The sequence below is a fragment of the Diachasmimorpha longicaudata genome, chromosome 14, assembly GCF_034640455.1.
Source record: "Diachasmimorpha longicaudata isolate KC_UGA_2023 chromosome 14, iyDiaLong2, whole genome shotgun sequence".
Classification (NCBI taxonomy): domain Eukaryota; kingdom Metazoa; phylum Arthropoda; class Insecta; order Hymenoptera; family Braconidae; genus Diachasmimorpha; species Diachasmimorpha longicaudata.
Genome location: NC_087238.1, coordinates 3,551,784 through 3,573,848, shown reverse-complemented (window position 1 = coordinate 3,573,848; position 22,065 = coordinate 3,551,784). Strand labels below are relative to the sequence as shown.

General features: G+C 35.0%; 1 protein-coding gene across 6 annotated transcripts; it reads right to left on the bottom strand.

Moving 5' to 3' along the window:
- Positions 1-895: 895 nt before the first annotated feature.
- LOC135169338 (alpha-catulin) lies at positions 896-22,014 on the bottom strand. Of its 6 annotated transcripts, none has more exons than XM_064134250.1 (11): positions 21,431-22,012; positions 15,137-15,234; positions 12,644-12,833; positions 11,493-11,770; positions 10,560-10,802; positions 7,872-8,135; positions 7,195-7,609; positions 5,003-5,121; positions 4,578-4,907; positions 4,219-4,425; positions 896-3,354 (listed from the first exon to the last, which is right to left on the bottom strand). In XM_064134250.1, exons 2-11 carry the CDS (start codon positions 15,167-15,169, stop codon positions 3,205-3,207), a joined length of 2,229 nt encoding a protein of 742 aa, XP_063990320.1. In that variant the 5' UTR covers positions 15,170-15,234; positions 21,431-22,012; the 3' UTR covers positions 896-3,204. The 6 variants fall into 6 exon arrangements, with proteins under 6 accessions (XP_063990320.1, XP_063990322.1, XP_063990321.1 ...); XM_064134252.1 differs by lacking the exon at positions 15,137-15,234 and adding an exon at positions 20,788-20,991 and having other exon boundaries at positions 21,431-22,011; XM_064134251.1 differs by lacking the exon at positions 15,137-15,234 and adding an exon at positions 12,923-13,138 and having other exon boundaries at positions 21,431-22,011.
- Positions 22,015-22,065: the final 51 nt, after the last annotated feature.

Sequence of the window (22,065 nt, the reverse complement as noted above, 5' to 3'; positions counted from 1 at the left end):
GGTAGTACTTTCGCACCATTTTTATTAAAGAATAAACAACGTAACTAACAGTATTCATTTAGATAACAATTGTTAAATATGAAATCGAAATAGGCTTTTCATTTCTCCCGATTATCGCTCATATTGAATATTCAACATCAGTGAATGATTTTCATTGCTTATAATTAGTTTAAAAAAACCTTCATTTTGTAAAGTGAAAACAAAAGTACAAGAAAAGTTTTTGCACTATATTATGTTCTATTTATTTATTCTTTTCATAATTCAAGTTCTTTCCTATGGATTTAAATGCTTCCGCTATTTTCACGGATTTTTTATAAAAAATCTACTCAAATGTACAAATGTAATTTCAACTCTAAACTTTTATTGTTAAATAAAGAGAAGAAATACGAAAAATTCAGATTTAATTCGGCTGAAATGACAAAAAACAATTATAAAGTGACTATCTCAACTGGAAATTGTTTAATAATTTCTTCGAATTTATCTTTCAGACCCTCAGTCACTTCCATTCGGCGTAAATAAAAAATTCATAAATGCACTTTGTAGATTGTTGATCAAAGATGGACTTTGATTAGCAAAAAAATATTTAATTGAGATAATTTAGGTGTTTTGGTGTAATTGTGATTGCCTCGAAGCGAAATTAAAAAATTGATTGCTTCGATCCGAATGTGGACGGCTAAGTATAAATAATGATAATTATAATAGTATATTTTGACTTAATTCTATTGTTGATAATTAATTTTTGGATAGTCATCATCATTAAGTCAGACCAAAATGATTATTCTCGCAATTCAATTGTTTCTCGGTAATAAAACGACCGAATGGACTGAAAAATAACAGAAATTGGAATCTCCCCCCCCCCAGACAAAATCGCCCCCTCCCCTTCCCCCAAAAATCCATAGACAATTCTCTTATTGATCTTCGAAAAATACTATTGAGTAGAGAAGAGAAAATCTAACAAATTCACAAATTTCCAATTTACCAATATTTACTATAAATAACAAAAAAACCGTAAAAATGGTAAAAAAATTGAAAAAAATTGTGTATAATTCCCGTTAGTAAATAATTCAAAAATTCATTTGAACAACATAATTTTTTTTCCAATACAACAATTGCAAACGAACGACAGTTAGTAAATTTACGTGGATCACAATAGAAAATAATAATTATATTATAAATAAATAAATAGAAGTAATGGTAGGAATTAATGAAGAGTAAGACGTGTTAATTCTATAATTATATTAAAAAACCCTTTCACAAAGGGCGGAAAATTTTAACCCTCGAAAAATTTTCTAAATATCTATTTCAGTGTTTTGGATCTTTTGGTTTTTTGGGGAGATTTAGTCCAGAAAAAACGAGAATAATTAATTTTATCTGGGGGGATAAAATCCGAGAACCAAAAATAATGAATTTGGAAATGGTATAGCCAGTGATTGTGTCACCAACAGTACAATAGTCGATCAAATTGGCAGATAATCTTAGTAATTGTATTACTAGCGCATTGAATCCCAGATAATTAAGCATTGATAATGGATCTTAATTAGGAAAGCGGTTATAAACCACTGGAAATTCATTCATTAGTATGAATAGGACAGAAATATGAGGGTCAGCTGTTCGGATCCAATGGATTATATAAATCTGAAGTTATTTAGCGATAACCATTTGGTTAATAAGAGTAAAGTTGTTTAACTCACCTTCAACGAGAGATGAAAATAGAAGATCGTTGTTATTTTAGGTTGATTTGCGAGTGTGCGTATTTATTGTAGCCTTTATGATTGAAGTATAGGAAGTCGGCGAAGCATACTTCGTTAATTTATTTGGTCAATAAAATTAATATCTTAGATAGAATGAAAAAAGATAAATTTTCGTCACAAACGTTCAGTGATAAAGATAGATATGAACAAATTCGTTGAATAAATTTAATTTTGAATTTGTGGAGTAAAAGTGGAGTAATACAAATTGTTTTTCACTCCACCACCAATTTTACTCATCAAATTAATTAATGTAGAAATCAAAGACTCACTATTTATCATCGCTCATTTCATAAATTAGGAAAAAATGTGTAACAGATCCTAACTACTAAGAATATCTCTTGAGCAACTTCATTAATGTTCCAAGTTTCCGTTAATTGTTTTTTTCCTGAATGAACAATTTTATAATTCATCCAATTATTTTATGCTTATTCTCAAGAGATTCACAGACTATCATTTTTTTTTCAAATGAAATGTTCATTGTTGCTCGCTTATTCAACAAACTTTAAAGACATCAAAATTTATATAGCATTCAGTGTGAAAGGATACCTGATCCCTTTATTCTAGAGTTATTCATCTCTTCTCGGGGAGGTTCATTTCAATTATTTATAAACACTCATGTGTACCAAAGTTGTCTATGATGAAATTACGTATTTCAGACAGTGATTGATTCGTCATTAATTATTATCTGAATTTATTTCAGTTTACCCTCAGAAAAATTTGTTCTCAGACAAAATTATTTACTTAGCATCATTTCATAATCGAATCTGTAAACTTTCCTTCGCAATTTATTTATCACAAATTGAAGTTGAGTAGAAATTGATTTTTCTTGACGTTAACAATAATTTTTTTTGAGGATTCATTTAATTTAAAAAATGATGGCTAACTACACAGCTAAGGTCCGACCACTGCTCTCAGAAAACACTTTACCTACTGATTTACGCTCGTCCCATCCGCACGTCGAGACGAAATTGAAAATAAATGAACTAACTAGCCAATCTAACCATGCTATAGTAATCCTTAATGAACTTATTATTAATTAAAAATACTTTGTTCTTTATTATTTTTCGCATTAGAAACGGAGTTTATAGTATTCGTCGAGTCTTAAAAGCTCCCCTGGTTCGTACTCGGTTTGATTTTCATCATTTCCCCCACAATCAATCACAATTTCTCTTTTTACCATTTCAAAAAATCCGAACAGTCGCCTAAAAATATTTGAAATCCCCTCGAAACTCGAGAATTCAAATAATTTCTGGGCTGCTTCGGCTGCATCCGATGTTTAATCAATATTTTGGCCATTGAAAATGTTAATCAATGATTTTTGAAAGCGAATCGATGATTTCTTCTATTTAAATAATAGAAGGAATCGAAAACCGGTGTTTACTGTTTAAAAAAGTAAAAACGAAACACGAGTACGACGCGCATCCCCTTTGGCCCTTCGGGCCATCCCAAACTGTCAGACAGACGGATCGCTACCTGGTGCTGATCCACTCTTGGTGCCATCAGCACCAACCCCAGTACCATCTCCATCAGCCCCTGAACCGTCGCCCCTATACGGTGAACCACCAGGTCCCCGAGCTGACAAACCTCGGAAATCCAGATTGTACTAGAAATTTCAGGGGTTTGAATATTAGTTGGCATCAAATATTGAAAGAATTATTAAAACATCAATTTCAAAAAGAGAGAGAGAGAGAAAGAGAGAGCAGGATAGAGAGAGAAACAGTAAGATTAGTCGAAAGTGGTCCATAAATCACACGAACAGTCCTCTAAACCTATTGGAATTCAAGATTGGAAAAGATATTCAATAAAATCGTGAAATGCTAATCCTGAAGAAGTACTTTTAACAATTGTCAATGGTATAATAATCTCGGCTGTTTTTTAATTTAAGGTAAATTTTTTAAAAACTCTTTTGTGAGAAATTTTGGCAAAATTTGGTAAAACTCAGTTGTTTTCTAGTAAATTGATGTGAGAAAAAAATGAAAATTCAATTAGTTACAGTTAATCAGAGAATTAGTCCATCATCACGTGATTTTTGACCCTCAAATCTTCAAATCTCCTACAAAAATGATTCCTATTAGAAGAAGACACCAAGCCACAATGACGGAAATCCGACAACACGGTAGGGAAAAATCACAAAACCATGAAATAAGCAAAATACAAAATATAAAATATTCATTTTTTGAACATTCAACTATGAAAAATATATACAATTTTATGTAATCAATAAATAACTAAGTGATAAAATAAAATACAATCATACAAAAGTTTTGGGTACTCTACAACTCAGTCATTCAAATTAAAAATTATCTCGATTCTGTCTTTACTTTATTCAGTAAGTGGAAAAACAAATTAATAAAAAATAAACGAATGGTAATAAATAAATGAGCAGTCGAGAATATATTAAAATGGAGTTGTAAAAAGGATAAGGCACTTAATGCTGCTGCTGTTGAAACAGGGCCATGTCCCTCACCTTTGTTGCACACTCAAAGCAGGTGGTAACAACCTTCGATATAACATTCATTAAATTTTTTGTTTCCTGTATGACATTGTCCACTTTAGTGAATGTTGCTGCTTTCCCAACTGTTGGATTTTTAACGGTGAATTGGAGTTGTTGAACATAAGTTGGCACTCGATCCAAATTTTCGAGTAGATCTTTTTTGTGAGCACCACCGGGTACCTGAATAATTCAAAATCAACTCATATAAAACTCTCAAATGATTATTTCAATTATTTTTACAACTCTTTTATTTTTATTTATATGTCGAAGGCTGAATGACTGACTGATAGTTCAACGATATCAAATTAATCGTGAATTAATCATCTAATTACCTGATAACTGAATTGTCTGACAACTTTGTACAATCTATTAGCCTCTTCAGCGAAGTATTCAGCTTGTGTGAAAAGATCCTGGGTAGTCTTAAGTGCACCTTCACCACGTGTAAACTGGTACATGGAAAAGGCCATGGAAGACATATTTTTTGCCCTTTTCACAATATCGTTATTTTCTTCTAGAGCAGAACCACTCTCCTGCCATTTTTCAGTCTCAGCGTCCATTTCCGACGTTATCAGCTTCATTTCTAGTCCAGCTTTAGCTATTTTCGCTTGCTCCTCGCTGTCGAGTCTCACTGGTTTCAATGGTTTGCTGGTTGTTCCGTGTTTCTGCATAAAATTTAATAAAAAGATTATTTTATTTCGATCTTCATCGAAAATTTCAAGATGATATTTTTTAAATTTAGAATTTCAGAGGCACTTACACCTGGCCTTGGAAGAGACATGTAGACTTGCTTTTCTGGTCGACTCTGACTCAATTCTAATACATCTTTAGCTACTGTTGTTACGTCTGACATCAGCCACTGCCACATATCAGCAAAAACTAGAAAATAAAATTTGTTATTAAATATAAATCCCAGGATCTCAGTTTGTCCTAAGAAAATCCAATTAAAACGGATGATCAAACAAAGAAATAATTAATGGAGAAGTTATTTGGGCCATCGTTCACGAGTCACACCCTCTTCAACTGATGAAACAAACGAATTTGCATTGATTCAGGAAAATATTAATTTGGTACTATTCGAAGAAATATTTCTTTGATTATCATTCGTTATTTCTCAATGTATGAATGATATGAACGTAAAAAAGTTGTTGACATATTTCCCTCGCAAATAAAAGGACTCAAAGTGCATCCATGCGCACCAGGTGCCATAAGCTAAGCTATGACGATGCATTTTCCTGACATCTTATTATCCGAATGAAAAACGACGCCTCAATTGAGAACGTCTTCCCCGTCCTCCACCTTTTACACATTTTGGATCGATAATCAACTGCGTCCTATGAATACCGACTCCTGAGACATGTATTCCCTGTTACGAAAACAATCTCTAGTATAATGGGTTTCGGAAAGTTCGCGAAATCGCTGCAGGGTCTCCTCGGTCTTGAACAAATCCAGATCTGCCAGCAAGTTGGAGGACTTTGCCTACGATGCCACCACTTTTTTCAAAGTTCCGACATTGCACCTATGGGGAACCTCGAGGAGTCCCTGGGATATGCCCAGATATCCAGGACCTCACACATTGAAACTACCCCTCAATAGTCCATCTCCCAAATCCATAAAAAATACAGTTACCATCAAAAGAACATCTGATAGAATTTAGGGCTCAGCGAGGTACCTTTTTTCATGGTTTGGTTTCTGTATTTACTTTCGAGTTATGTATTCAACTTCCAATGTACTATAATGAAACAGACACAAGATCTGTATGGAGTTTCATCCTCTTGGGTAAAGTGTCAGCTTGAATGGTTTGGTCATCATGAGGTACCAGGAACACTGACATAATCATATTTCAAGTACCTCTGCACACCTCCAGGAGGTGTCCAGCCAGGAGGTGCTACTAGTGGTTCAACCATCATGAGGTTTAGGACACACTGAAGTACAATCATATTTCAAAGGTGTTCGTTCATCCCAGGAGGTTCCTGATTGGTGCAGTTTGGAAATTCCAAGTCTACATCGTTTTCTTGTCCTTTGGTTTCCACACTTCTGTTACAGAATAGAACAAAAGATGATTTTATGTCCATCAGACAGCTGACTCTTGATACAATTGTCCCAGACTACGACGCGATGTTCAGAAGTCAAATCAAATATTTGGAAGTAACACCTCCTCCAGAGCACTAGCTTCAGTCGCCAGGACTCTCTTCCCTGGATATTCGTTTTGAGGTCTATAATCCATCGATTATCATCATCAGTTCATCCTGACCAATGCGACCTAATCACCCGTATGACCAGCACCCCAGGTCTCCTCTGAATCTCTCTCGAGACAATTCATTCTATTCTCACCCTCGTGTCCTCTCTTCATGTTTGAGTCACGTGAACTGAACGTTACATATCTCCTCGTTTATCTAAATCTTTTTACCTTCGTACCTTTCCCGATTTTTGTCAAGTCAAAGGAGCTTTGATTCGGACTCTTTCCGATTGGATCTCTCGTTGTCTCGTTATCTCGGCGACCCCTATTCCACGATCGAACGACCGACTTCACTCGAATCTCTTAATTTCCCGGGAGTTAGAGGGTCACAATGGTGCAGCCTCTTCCTTCGATTTTCCCAACTCTCCGTTATATTTTTACTCCGTCTTTTATGGTTCTCTACGGTTATGGCAGCGGTTTTGGCGACTTCGGGTTGTTAAAAGTCGCAGTTCCCAGCTAAGAAGATGATCTCATTTCGTTTATGGTTTCACGGATTACGTGGAAAATTGGAGTGGAGGAGGTGGAAGGTAAGTTTTCATTCTGATTCAAGGATCTTCGTAGATGGACAATTTGACGGTGGAACGTTCACTTTAGAAAATCGATATCACAAGATGTTTGAGAAAAACATACAAAGATATGTAGTACATAAAAATATCTGAAAGTTAATAAAAAATGTAGCTTTGAGATAAAAATAAAAAGAAATGTCAAACTACCTTCAAGATTTTCCTTGGCAATTTTACTGGTTGGATATCTGGCTAGTGTATGCGCAGCTGTTACCACTTGTGGTCCATAAATTCTGAGATTAATTTCCGTGAACTTGGCCGATACCTGGAGTGATTCGGACAAGGCAATATGCCTAAGTAATTTGCACACTTCGAGAATATGCTCGAGATACTCGTGAAAACGATCACTACTCTCCTGGAGACGATCAATTTCACTGGCAAGTGCTAAATTTCTGATTGTTGCAACCAATTCCTGTCCACCTTTGGTCACTTGGCCGAGGTCACCGGCTTGTTCCATTGTGGTTGTGACTAATTGTTGTCGGAGATCTCTAGTGGCTCTGAGGACACCGAGAACTGCCTGTTCCAGTTCGGAATTTGGTGATGCAGCGGTATTATCAAAATTTTGCTAGAATTAAATTGATTTATCAATTACTTCATGTGAAACTAATGATCGGTTTCATGGAATAAAATCAATGGGTCAAAAATTAATTAAAGTAGACAGAAGGCAAATGTTAATTACAAATCTAGCAAATTATGTAGTGTAGGAAAAACAACATAAATGTATACATAAAGGGAATGTAACATAATGACAGTGTAAATAACCCACATTACAGGTTCCATCGCTATAAATAAATAATAAAAAAAGAAGACAGAAGGTTTTTAATTACCATGCTATTTCCCACTCTTAGAAACGTATTGAGCTCAAGTTTTGATCGATCACAAAGAAGTAAAATATTCTCTCTGTGCTCATGAGTCGTATAAGCGCTATCAGTGAAGTCTTGTGTCCTCTCTACTACAGTATCCAATGCTGACGTCAACGTATCCCTACACCCAGGGACCATTAACGTCATCCTGGTCGTTTCCACCAGTCGTTCGAAGTGCTTCAACGCTGAACAAACCGTGCTGCTGTCCCAATCCTGGTGTTGAGGGCTCTAAAAATCGTAAAATACATTTTTTCCATCAGAATGTGGCACTGGCATGTAGTTTATAAGGCGTGTACTCTTCAGCTACGTCTAAGGTCACTCCTGTAGAATCTAATTGAAATTAAAATGAAATTTCTTCCTATGATTTCGCTCCAGGACTGATGGGAGCAGTGGAACGTGCTCGTGGACTCGAAGACAATTGTGGAGATCTCGGAGGGATAACCGGTGGCAGAGCTATGCAAATTAGTGAGAAAATGGCGGAAAATGATGAGGAATTTAGAGGGGGACGTGACAGTTGAATAACTTAAGTCTCATGTAGGGTATCCTGGGCAGGGGTTGCACGATTTTACGGCCCAAGTCTCCAGGGAGTTTTTCTGATGTTAAAGGAGAAGGGGAGAAAATTCGATGAGCTTCTAGAGGAGATCCTCTCTATCAGCCGGGGTGAGGGCGAAAGGGCGGTCGAATCTCCATACGACCTCTTCACCTCTCAAGTCCCTGGGGTCATTAGAAGGGAAAAGCCTGCGAGCAAGGGCGTGAATATTAGTTCTAATAAATCTTCAATAAGCCTATGTATATCATCATTTCTTGGCTGACTTGTGTTCCTTATGTTGTAAGGAACCCTAAATTCATTACTCGAAACATCGTAAAATAATAACTGAGACATAGGGCTAGGAAGGAACTGTGGAAATAATAATTAATTGTAATTGTGTAGGTAGTAATAAATTGTGTAAATTGTGATGTGGTAAATTTTGATTCGCATAAAAATCAGCCAGTTAACCCGCCCTTTTCCCTTGAAAAAAATTCTCGATAGGGCGCTAGTTGTTATTTTTCTCGACGAAAACAACAAACTGAAAAATGTATTTGAAGCGGAAAATCATGATAATGAACCGAAATTCTGAACTCAAAGGTAGACATAGATAAAACTTAAAACTAAAGGTCAAGGAAAAGGTGGTAGATGCTCGCGCTGCTTAAAGGGTTGGTTGTGGAGGGGCGGGTGGTTCAGGTGGAAAGTGGTCACTGGGTTATTATTTCTATAGAATAAAAACAATGCAAAAGCATATTTGATATTGACATCATGGAACTATATTATTTTGACTTCATGGAAACAGTGAGAAAGCTCGCAATATCTTAAATACAATAAATCGTAGAATTGTCAAATATTAATAATGTAATAGCCAGTGGGAGGGTGAGGGGCGAGAGCCTATGGACAGAAAATAGCCGATCCAATGGAGGTCGTGGGAAAGGAAGTATCGGGAAGATGTTGAGGAGTGTCCAGCAGTCATCTGGTGAATATGTGCTCAGCAAGTTTGCGAGTCCCTGCAGGGGACAGTTAGTGGATCTCGCAAATATCAAAACCGCAGTCTCAACACTGAGACTAAAATATAATTTTGCTAATTATATTAGTTTTGGATCGACAAATATCCGAAATTTACTAATTTAATTTACTAAATTTACTAATTTTTAAATATATCTAATTATTTAAATATATTTGAAAATCCGTTGTAAATTATATTAAATTATATTCGTTTTAGATTGATAAATATCGGAAATTTGCACTTGAAAATCCGCTTTAAATTCTTGTCAGAAGAATATTTCATTGGCAAAACTAGATTTTTCTCTCGGTGAAGGGTTTCGTCTGGTCGCAGGTTAAAAGCCCGGCCTCGTCCTGGGGGAGACTGGGTTAACAACGTCGTCACCTGGCGCCTGACCAGCAATCATTTGCGGTGAAGATGGGTAATGTAGGGCTGGGGTGGTACGGGCGTGGACCGGGTCACCAGAAGAAGGGTTCCATTCGAGAAAGCGTTACAGTACTAAAATGTGTTTATAAACGAGTGCAAAAAGTGTGATAAAATTTTTTTGCTACAATTTTATTTACACCAGAATCGTAGGGAGTGGTAATTTAAATTGCTCCAAGTGGACGTTCCCCCAGGAGAAAAAAAATTAACGTGATCCTCTCTGGGCCACAACTGTAACTTTAATTTTTTAATTCTCGGAGAGTTAAAATTCCAGAGAAAAAATTCTCGCTTCATCCAACCGGAAATCGAATCCGGGTCTCCCAGAGCCGCTCTGGACACTCTTAACGACTAAATTCCCCGGACCACGAATTAACTCAACTTAATCCGAAAACTGGCCGTAAATGGATGAAGATAAACTCTGAAATCTCCAGAATTATCCCCGGGAGTTGCCCAACCGATTACTAATCCATTTCTGGACAGGAAAGAGTGTCACGTTATTTTGACGTCTCAATATGGCCCTCGTCTTATTTTACGACAGCAACAGACGGTGGATGAAGTGCTGTATCCTATATAAGACTGACTTCGCTTTTTGGACTAAATTAACAAATAATCTGTTGAAAAAATTGTTGAAAAAAATAAGAAAAAAAAAAATCAATATCAAGTGCGCATGAGTGCAGGGAGAAATAGGGCCACAAACCTGAGAAGTTGAGTACGACTGTGATTCACTGCAGTCAAGCACACCATCCTTGACAACGTAGTGAATTAAATCCATAGCTCGTCTCATCTGACAGAATACAGTGTCCCGATTTTCCTTGGCTGATGGACACTCGGGATGCCTCAAGCAAGCTTTACTGGATGTGAGAAGCATCATTGTACTTCGTTCAAGTACTTGTCGCGCCGCTGCCATCTGCGCTCTCCTCCTTTCGTCCTTCAGATCGTTCTGGAATTCAATCAAATGTAATTAGTCGTTAGGATTACGTGGTATGTATGTACAAAAATTAATCGTATGCCCAGAGCTTTTTTCCCTCCACGTGGGTTTATATTTATTTATTTATTCCATATTTACTCGGGTTTCTCCGGAGTAGAATCGTCATCCCGACCAAAGCTTTGATTATGAAAAAATCGATTTGGGACTTAAATTATTTGGCCGCCTAATGGTGCGGTTTTAGCGAAGGTATTTCATTATTTAAGGGACCAATTAGTGGAATAATAGTTGGTATCATATTCTCAATTAATGGTGAATGTGTTGGAATATTAAAAAATTGATGTTAATTGATATTTTAATATATAAGATGGAGTAATTAGTAACTGATACAAAATTCTAATTTGTTATAGGTGTTAATGAGTGTTATTTAACTGGGATGTTCGAGTTTTCTCTGGTCTTAATGACCATATTGATCCACAGTAATGATAATAATTGATATAAATTATATGTCAACAGAGAATTCCCTTAATTTATTGCTAAACACAATTATTTTGCAGCAAATAAAATTGAATAATCTTCCAGAAGAATTTATCCGGGTCCGATACTAATCGAATTGATTTTTGTGAGATTCAAATGTTATGATTAGTTAGAATAATTTATTTATTGCAGAGAAATCTCACAAATTGTTTTGTGTTTCACTCTTACCTGCCTATCACCAGTTAGATGAGCCAACTCGACCATCTCAGCTCCAAACTGACTGAATGCTTTCACGAATTCCGTGAAATTTGAGACACTTTCGAGCCGCCCCAGACTGCGAGCCACTTTGTCTTTGGCGAGGAGTAACTGTTTCACAACTACGATGTCAGCTAGCAGGAGGACCCGGGTGACTGAGCCCAGGAGGCAGCGGGCGGCTCGCACCACTGATCCTCTGTCGGCCAGACTGTCCTCCATTGCACATTCGCATAATTTCTCTATTGTTGAACCTGCAACGAATGAAATATTTAGTATTTTCAAGAGGTCTATTAGCCAGGGGATTTAATTGGATATAAAATTCAGTAAATTTACTTTACTAATTCTCTTTTATTTGAAAATGACTCGAGGAAGAAACGTCTGTACTTTACGGATTTTTCTAGGAGACTAAAGACTATTCAAAAAAATCTGAAAAATATTGTTCATCTGGTGAAGGAGTTCTCTGGTCTTTCTTCTTATGGAATCATTGTTTATGTTTATTTCAACTGAGTGGAGACTCTCTGGACTCTCTGGGGTCATTTAAGTCGATTGATTTTTGTAATCATTATCTCTCAGTTCAATTAATTGTACGAATTTACTTTAAATAAGCCAATTAGGTGATTCATTTTTAATATATTTTACTAGCGAATCGATCGAGGGGATTTCGCGGCAGAAATCAGTCCTAATTAGGATCTGCAAAGTATCGAAATTTCAGATTTTTTTGCATTTTCTTATCTTCTTATTGTTCAATTTTTTAAAATTCTATTTTCGAAAAGTGGTGGAAGGGAAGGGGATCCACAGACATCACCGCCAAACTTCGTATTTCAGCGAGTCACATCAATCTACATAATTTTCAATGCAAATTACGAAATGTCAACGAACCAGTGTCAATTGAACGATTTGCAAAGTTTCCAATGGAAGGAAAAATTCCGAAAATTGTTCAGTTGAATAAAATATAATCAAAAGTTAATATTAAATTAATCAAATTGAATACAATCAAATATAATCAAATGTTAGTGTTTAATTAATCAAATTTAATACAATCAAATATAATCAAATGGTAATATTTAACTAATTAAATGTAATATAATCGGAATTTGATTTCTAATCAATTAATTTTTACTCACCAGCTACTCGTGCTTCTTTGCACGCCTCATACATCGTCTGCTTGATTTCAGGATTGTCATCTGCGATTGTTTCTCCAACAGTAACAAATCTTTCTACGGCCAGGTTGACCGCCTGTCCAACCCTCGCAACAGCCCGAAGACTCCGGTCGGAGCATAGTGGCCGTTCTCTATGCGACACGAGGGTGGAAATCTAAGGCATAATTACCGATTCTCATTCAGAGAATAAAACATAATCTTCCCAGATGTTTTCATTATAATGTACAAATATTTTTTGTTTACTTAAATTATTGGTGATTATGTGAAGACACTTTGGACCCATGTGATTGTGAATTTGTGACTGTACGTGTGTGGAGGCGTTTTGCATTTTGTGAGATACCAGGGATTTTAATGTGTGTAATTCATGATTTTCGCAATTCTCTTCGGAATTACTTCGATGAAATACGATTTGTCATTCAAATGAGGAGATTTTATCCTCCTGTGATTCATTGCCAAGGACTAGAAAAAGGAGTTTTCAGTGGTTAATCTTGTGATACTTTTTTTGTTTATTAGAAAATTAAAATAAAGAGAAATGTTGACTGTTCGTGAATTTATTCCACGTTATTCAATTTTATTTCTAATTTTCATTACTCATCTCTTTATTTTTATTTGCTTTGCGATAATAACACAGATATAGGTGAACCTTAGAGGCACAAACAATAAAAATATAGCCCTATTGTTATTAAAACCGTACCCCATGTTATTTAAAACAAAAACATGAATTTTCTCTGAATTTGAGTTTTTAATAAAATTGATTAGAAGTTTTATTTAAGGATGTTCAGGCATAGGAGCGAAAATGTTTAAAATATCTTCAGAATCGATTCATTCTGCACGTCATTTCGTAAAAAAAATCAATCGATTTTTTAAAACATTTACCAAACTTTTGATTTTGAATGTACTTAAGAAAATAAACTTTTGAACTTGTCTAAGGGCTGAACATCCTTAAGTGGCCTTATGACTTACCATCAGAGTAAAATTTTCAATCCCATTATTTTCTAGAGTGAAATGTTTATGTTTCGAAAAACGAGGTCTGACGCGTCTAACAATTTGTCTCTTTCAAAATAATCCTTTCACCCTTGAAAATAATGGGATTGAAAATTTTACTTTTATGGTAAGTCACATGGGCACTTAACCCATTGCGGCACGGAGCTGGTGAAATGTACATTGAGCAAAAAAAAAATTAGTAAATCAAAAAAATATTTTTTTAGCAAAAAAAATATTTTTCAAGTCGAAATGAATTATTTTTTCTTTTGATGGTATTTGTGGTGTCTTAAGGTAATAAATTTTTTAAAATGGCCGAGGATAAATCGAAGCAAAGGCATTTGCATTGATTGAGGAAATTATTGATTTGGTATTGGAAAAAAAATTTCTTTGATTTTTACTTGTCATTTCTGTCAGTATATCGATGTGAAAGGAGTGGTAAATTCTTCTTGATATTCATTCGCTTATAAGAGAATCGAAACGACGAAAAGTTGGGCCTATGAGTGTGCCGCGATGGGTTAATGAAGCGTATACACATTAATGAACATCGTCAAAGTGGAAATAACTCGAAATGCGTACGACTAATTCTGAATTGGTAATTTTCATATGAATAAACACCGTGCTAATAAAAATTCAAATTGAACGCGCGAAGTGCGCATTCGATTTTATCACTTCTAAAAGCAATTGGTCAGCCATTGACACCAATCTATAATCATCCTAATGACATGTCAACTGTGAAGTGGTAAATGGGGAGAAATATGTTAAAATGGTGATTATAAAGATAAAATTATAATTTTTTTTTATCACTAGAAGTTTTATAAAGAATTTTTGTAAAATATTTTTTAAGAAAATTTATAGTTTTTTTGCATCTCTCGGTAATAGAGATATTTATTTATTGTTTTCTGTATCTCACGACACGAAAATATACTCCTTTTTGTTAATCGAATAATTAAAAAAAAATATTTGCAGAGGAGAAAATCAAATTATTTGAAATTAAATGAGAGCTACATTAATTAGTAAATATCAAAGTAATTATTTGATTTACAATAATTTTGTTTGATTTGATGAAATTTTTTTAATTCTCTCGTCCTCAAAGTCCTTCCAAACCCTAATTTGATAAAATATTTAATTTCATGAAATTTTTATATTAAAAAATGTATGAAAATCTCTTTTACCACTTCACCCCAACTCCCACAAAAATTCCACTACAAAAATCCCCAACGTAAAATCATTAAAGAAAATTGTGCGAGAATTGTGCGAATTCCTCCCCCAAAAAAATCATGAAATTATCCCACATACTAAATTTCCCTCTCCTGAAAAAACCAACAAACTTCTATAAACTAAACCGATAAAACTCATACCGACATAAGAAGTTCATTTATTTCCGTTCATTCGTCTATTGTCAAATATCTCCACGAATTTATATTGAAAAGTGGGAGAACATGCACTATTGAGCGCAGAAACAAAGAACCATACCTGATGGTCAGTAGCCAGTCCTCCTTCGTACATTTTTATTATTTTATTTAATATATTTTTCACTCTTTAGCCCTCGACAATATTCAGATGCTGTTCGTCTTTAAAAAAACGCAACGTTTTCTCTCTTTCCGTAACTTAGCACTGAATAATAATTAGTTCTATCAGTCTCAGGCAAAAAATCAAATGGAAATCAGTCAGTCACTTATTAATTATCAACGATATCTGATTATCTTTCTTTATTCAACTGGCAAATTATATTTATCTCTGAATTATTTCTCTGTTTTTATTCATTAAAATAGACTCTTAATCAACAACATCATTTCTACGTAGATATGTGTATTCATAAACGTGTACTTCATCATATTTATTATTCAATAATATTTATCGTCCTTTAGTTTACGATCATCACTTTTATTTGATTCGGTGCTTTGCGATTAACGCAATCAATTAACTAGTACTGTTGGTGTAAGCGTGAAGGGAAAAAAATAGTCCATTTATTCTCCTAACAATTATCTACTTCATCAATCTGTTGACTAATTTTCCATGTTAATTATCTTCTTTATTATTGCCCCCTCCTTCTACCTCTAATTTCTCTTCATGTATTTTATCAACAGGTGCTACAGTTGTTTCTCATTTCTCTAAATATAATAATAAAAAAATCGTTTCGCATTCGACTCGTTATTTTTATTCGGTCAATTTTGAAGGCAATTTCTTAGTGATTGACTTGCAGCGATATGTTCCACGTTTATGATCTCTTCTCGCACAATTTCTGTTGTAAATATCGTGACTTATCAACCATTCAGTGAAGATTTATTTTCTCTCCATTATTCACACTGTCATTGAATGATTTTCATAGAACTTCCACACCAGTAGAATCAGAACAATGTTTTACAACAAAACGTTGAATTTATCTTCTCGTTCTTTATTCATTAATTGATTTTTTAATGCGCCTGAAGTCTGTATTGTCAATGGATACCTCCTCTCATCTACCTCATCTGTAAATAATTTCAAATCAGCTTAAGTCCGTTGCATCCAGGACGATAAATCTCCTCAGCGCCCTTTAAATAGAAATTGTCGTTTCAACTTATCGAATGATTGTTGTGAGCACTGAATTATCTCATCGAAAAATAGTTGTTTAATTGTGACCATGTGCCTCGGATACATAAGCAATATCACGATTCGTCATATTGAATTAATTTCATTAATCCACCGAAAAAAATCTAATTGCATTGAAATTATTTTATCATTCTCTCAACGACCACTGCCCATCAGTTTCCCCAACTTCTTGACTATCAACGCCTGATTTCCCCACTCGAAATGGTCATTCTCACTGTCATAAAATCAAAAATTACAGAAAAGTCAATCACGAAAGATAAAAAAACATCACAAACAATTTGTCAACCAATTCTTTCGTTACTTTCAATTTAGTCGACTAGACAAATCGATTATACAGCCGATTGTTGCTGCGATAACAACGAGTTCAAGTGAAGTGTTGGTTAAATGATTTATAATAATAATTTTTTTTTTTTCAAATAAATTGTACTAGGTACTGGCCTGCCGAGTGCCTAGGGAAGACTAAGGAAATCAAGAGTGGCGTCCCCGTAGCTGCACTAGGTGGGGTGAATAGTGGGAGGAATATTCCTGAGATGGTCCAATGCCTAAATACGTGGGATAGACGAGGAAGGGTATTCACGGTTTTGGCGTTTTACGACGTAGAATTCATACAAACGAAGCGATGGTGGTGTAGAAGAGGTGGAGGGCACAATGCGCATCCTCGTGGACAAATCAATACATCCAACAACCGCCAAGCTTGATAAAAAGCTCACCCCCCCCCTCCCCCATGAATGTCAATATTTTGTTGTACAGTATTTTACTGACCGAAAAACGGTTCCTGTCGGGGCTTCACTGGTGTTGGCTCTATCGAGAAATTAAAAATTGTCCCTGGAATCAACGGAAATATTGTAGTACCGGAAGTTCATTTGAGACCGCCACAAGTACGATAGTGGGGACGTTATCATTGACTCTAAATTCAAATTTATTAACTGAGAGAAAAATATCATTTTGGTAATTAAATATTCTTGTGGAACTGGAGATCATGGATCACGTCCTATGGATCATGTCCTCTGTGTTATGGCTCGAGACAAATTATGTAGAAGAAACTCATTAAGAATAGAATGACTAGATGAAACACTTTTGTTAATAATTAATGAATGTTTTCACAAAAAAATATTCTTAAATATATGAAATTGATCCATGACTGTTAACTCAGATTCAATGTTGATAAACAATTCATATAAATGTATAGTATTTATGAAAAAGGAATATTTATGAGAATTGAACTTTATTTGTTAAGAAATGTTTGAATAAAATAGAGAAATATTCTTCTGATGAAGATTTCAAGCAAATTTTTCAATGTTCTGGTATTTGTTTGTCTAAAATAAATATAATTAGTAAAATTATATTTTGATCTCAGTCTAAGGGGATATGTGCAGCAACAATGAAGAAATAAATAAACTAAGTAAAACCGACCGTAACGATGTTGCTCACTCTATTCTTTTTTTAAAACACTTCATTGTAATAAAAGCACAAAAATTAAATATAAACTACAACCGATAGTGCATAATTCTCACTAAGAGACATTATTGTCAATATAAATTTATATAAAAATATCCCCTGGGTATTTACAACAATAAAAAACTAGAGAATGTCATCAGACCAAAGATTATACACTCAAATAATTATTTTCATGTATAACAATTTTTTTATACTAATTTTTGAAGTTTGTAAATACTGTAAATGTTGACTGAATATTTAAATAATAAAAAATTGCTTTAAAAAAATGTGAGGTGTTGCTCCAGCGGACATTGAAGCTACGGAATGTTTCGTTGGGGTAGTTCTTGGATGGGTGACTGCTTGGGATTTCCGCTCGATCAAAAAAATTGTTTAGTGTGACAAAAGGGCACACTAGGACTCTGCACGATCGGCTGACCGAACCCTTAGGGTCTTCCCTGGTTCCCTCGGCCCCGTGGAAATACATGTGAAAATTAAAAAATTTTTTTTTAAATATATAGATGAATTAAGTGATGGGAATTTTATAAATATAATGAGAAGGGCTGGAAGGGTAAGGGGTGGCTGATTGGGGGAGTCAATTTAATTTTTAAATTTTTCATCATTATTTGCACGATTACAGCGCGCGATAGCGTAGGTTTGGTGCCATTTTTTTTAGGAATGGGGGGGATGCTTTTATTAGAGATATGAATAATGGGTAATTGTGGCCGTGAAGGGCAGACTGCGAGTCTCCATCATGAATAGAGACTGGATGACACAGAAAATCTTGGCACATCGTAACTAAACGTTTATGAGGAAAAAAACGCTTTGGAAGTTATGAATATTTTTATGAATTTTTTACTGACACTTTTAAGGGCAGTAAGTACATTTGCGGTACAGGAATGAACGTGCGTTGTAGTTATTAAAATCATGATTGAAAATTTCATAATTAAATGAGTTTGTCAATTTTGACAATTTCATAATTAAATGAGTTTGTTATTTAAATTAATCATTTCAGATGACTGAACTAATGAGGAAGAAGTGTCAGAGATTTTTGGGATATCCTAGGGATTTTTTACCGCGTGGTAGTGCCGGCCGAGCCGAAGGGTTCCGAAGCGAGCCGAAGTTGATTTTGTAGACTGAATTAATAATTATTGGAATGAAATTGGGATTCGAGAATGAAAAATCATTTACGGAAACTTTTCGCGATTGATTAACAAAATTTGAAAATTACTATAGAGCTTTCGATAAATTGAAAACAAAATAAATTTCTAGGGAAATTTCTGATGTATTTTGCTCATATAAAAAATTCTTAAATCATTTTAACTTGAGAATCAAATCCCATCACTATTTTTCGAGTTTTTTTTCTAAATATACATTTTGATTTATGTTCCTTCACACTTTCGAGGACACGAGTGGTGCGATCGAAGTGATTCCAGTCGCGATTGTCGCGATCGATAGGAATTCACGAGGTCAAGATCTCACCTTGGGAGTGAAATCTCAGCACGCAATTCCCGACTTCAAATTTCAGATTTCAAATGTGAAGTTTCGAAGTTTCCAACATCAAAATTCAATTTATAAAATTCTTCTTTGAATATTATTTTATCCCGATTGATGTACGCGTTATTTTCTTCATTGAATTTATCATTTTCTGGGTTGAGGTCCTTTTTGGGGGATGTCAAATTTTTTCGGAAAAACTAGAAGGTCTAGAGAAATGTTATTGGCGGATTCACAATCTGCGATATTCATTTTTTTTAACGCAGGTTCAAATATCTAATGGTTTAAAGAAATCTAAAAAATATAAATAGTTTGACCTAAAACTCGTACAGAATTTTGATCAAATTTTGAGTAAAAGAAAATTAATCATCAATCAAAATAAGCTGAACGGCGCGTGAAACTGAAGATTAATCACAGCGATCATGAGGTGAAATTTTCAATTGTTAGCAACAACTTTCTCCGCATTTAAGTTGATTTTTTAAAAAATTAATCTTCGAAATTTCGATTTCGCCAGCACAAACACACAGATATGATCGAAAAATATCATTTATCACGTTTCATAATATTCTAGACAATCAACGTAAAAACATTATTGTCTGCTGAAGATCTTTCTTCAGAAGAATCGTCGAAAATTCTTCGGAAGATTTCCCTGGTGCCCGAAAGATATTCTTTGGAAGATTTGCGGAAGAAAATATTTTATTTTCTGAAGATGTTCTGAATTTGACTCTAGAAAATATTCTGCAAAAAGTCTTTTGAAGATATCTCTAAACAAACATTGCCCTTAGACAATCTTCCAAAGAAACTTTGGGGATTACCAGTGAAATCTTCTGAAGATCTGTTGATGATTCTACAGAACATTTCGGAGAGATCTTCGATCACTCGCGTAGAAAATTATCGTCTACGAAAGTTTTTTTTTAATTTTTTAGGAGAATCATTGAAAGATCTTCAGAAGATCTTCCTGACGATCTAAAAAAAATCTTTGGAAGATTTTCGAAGCGTTTGAAAGCGTTTTGGAAGCGTTTTCTTTCTAAAAATGTTTTAAATTTGACTGTGGAAAATATTTTCAAAAAAACTCTTCTGAACATACCTCCAAACAAACATTATCTTCAGAAGATCTTCCGAAGAATCTTTTCGAGTCACAGGAGAAATCTTCTCAAGATCTTTTAATGATTCTGCGGAAGACCACTCACGTGGAAAATTATTGTCTGCCTAAGATTTGCTGGAATTTTCCAGGAGAATCATCGAAAGATCTTCGGAAGATCTCCCTGTCGACCTTCCAAAATTCTTAACATTTTCTAAAGACAGTAGTCGTCTTGTCGATGTTCTGACTTTGGAGAACTGTAAAAAACTCTTCTGAACACATCTCCAAACTAAAATTATCTTCCAAAGAATTTTCATGTGCCACCAGAGAGATCTTCCGATGTTTCTTCTCAAGACAAGATTCCTGAAAGATCTTCCAATAATTTTTCCACGCGGGAACTTGCAACTGCAATCAGAGAACCAAAAATCGGTCAAATATAGCTTCCATTCAGAAGCAAAACTCGATCATTTATCAATAAAATCAGATTGAAGTATTCAAATCCATAATAATTATCACTTCTCAATACCTCTCATCACTGCATCAATACCACGGAATCAGTCGTCGCTGAGCGCATGCCCCAAAATCCCATCAAACACAGTATCCAACTATCATTTTCGTTTTTCCTCGTAACCCACCTATTCTCAGGTTATTGATAATAAAAAAAAATTGATCACATGAAAGCCAGCACGCACGTCACCTCCTGCACACGGCAGACGATCCCCTACAACTCCTACCAGAAGAACGAAAATTAAATAAACAAATCTATCAAAGTTCTCTCTGAACTCGAAGTAGCTGAACAAAACTGGAAAACACGAAGTCACATTTCACGAAACCTCTGATCACTGGGTGCCATAACACTCACAAATCACCTCCACTCACTAGATCTCCAATATTCCCCCTGACTTTCACTTCTCAAAATCTTTTTTTTTCAAAAATTTCTTCAATAACATTTGCAGAAAATCCATTCTACTCTCTGCGCATGACACTTAACAGGTTATGTACAACACAAATAGACAAACAGTACAGAAAAAAAAATTACGAAAGTGACGAGTGCTCACAAAGTACAATAGAAATTGTGCGAAGAATTCATTGAAAACGTGATAAAACGAATTAACAGCTGACATCCCTCAAACAACTGTCTCATCGTTTTATTTTGACTCATATCTTACCTGTTTGACTAGTGGGAGTAGTGTCTGTTCTATGCTACGGGTCTTAATCTCTAGGGTTGCTGAGTCTACGGGGTCGGGTGTCTCCATGACTTGATGGAGAAAAAACTTGGATATAATTCGTTCTGTGTGTGTGTTGTATTTATTTGTTCCCCCGATGACTCCGAGCCTCCCCGAGAGAAGAGTCAACGAATCTCTTTGGCACCCCGGCCCCACCGTGCGACCCTTATCCCACGACAGCCGAAGTTATCTTCTTCTTCGTGGCTCTAGCTCCATTCGCTAAACGACCGTTGTCCCTCTGTGGGACGTTCTGGGAAGCAGATGACGATTGTGTTGGTACAGCAGAGGGAGAAACTGGACTTCACACCAGAAGTTTCCAGTCACACATAACCTACAGAACGAAAATATAATTTTACAATTAATATATTCCTTTGTAGTTATCAATTCTAAAATGTCCGATTTGTGGATTTTGTTGATGGAATGGTGTCAACCTCAATAAAAATATTCACACGATAATGTTAGAATAGTAGATATTGTGGAGTAAATAAAATGGCGTTTACACAGTGATACTGACGTCTAGATTTCAACCTGCGGAATAAAGTTTTTGGAAAGAAAAAAATCATTTTTGAGTTGATAAA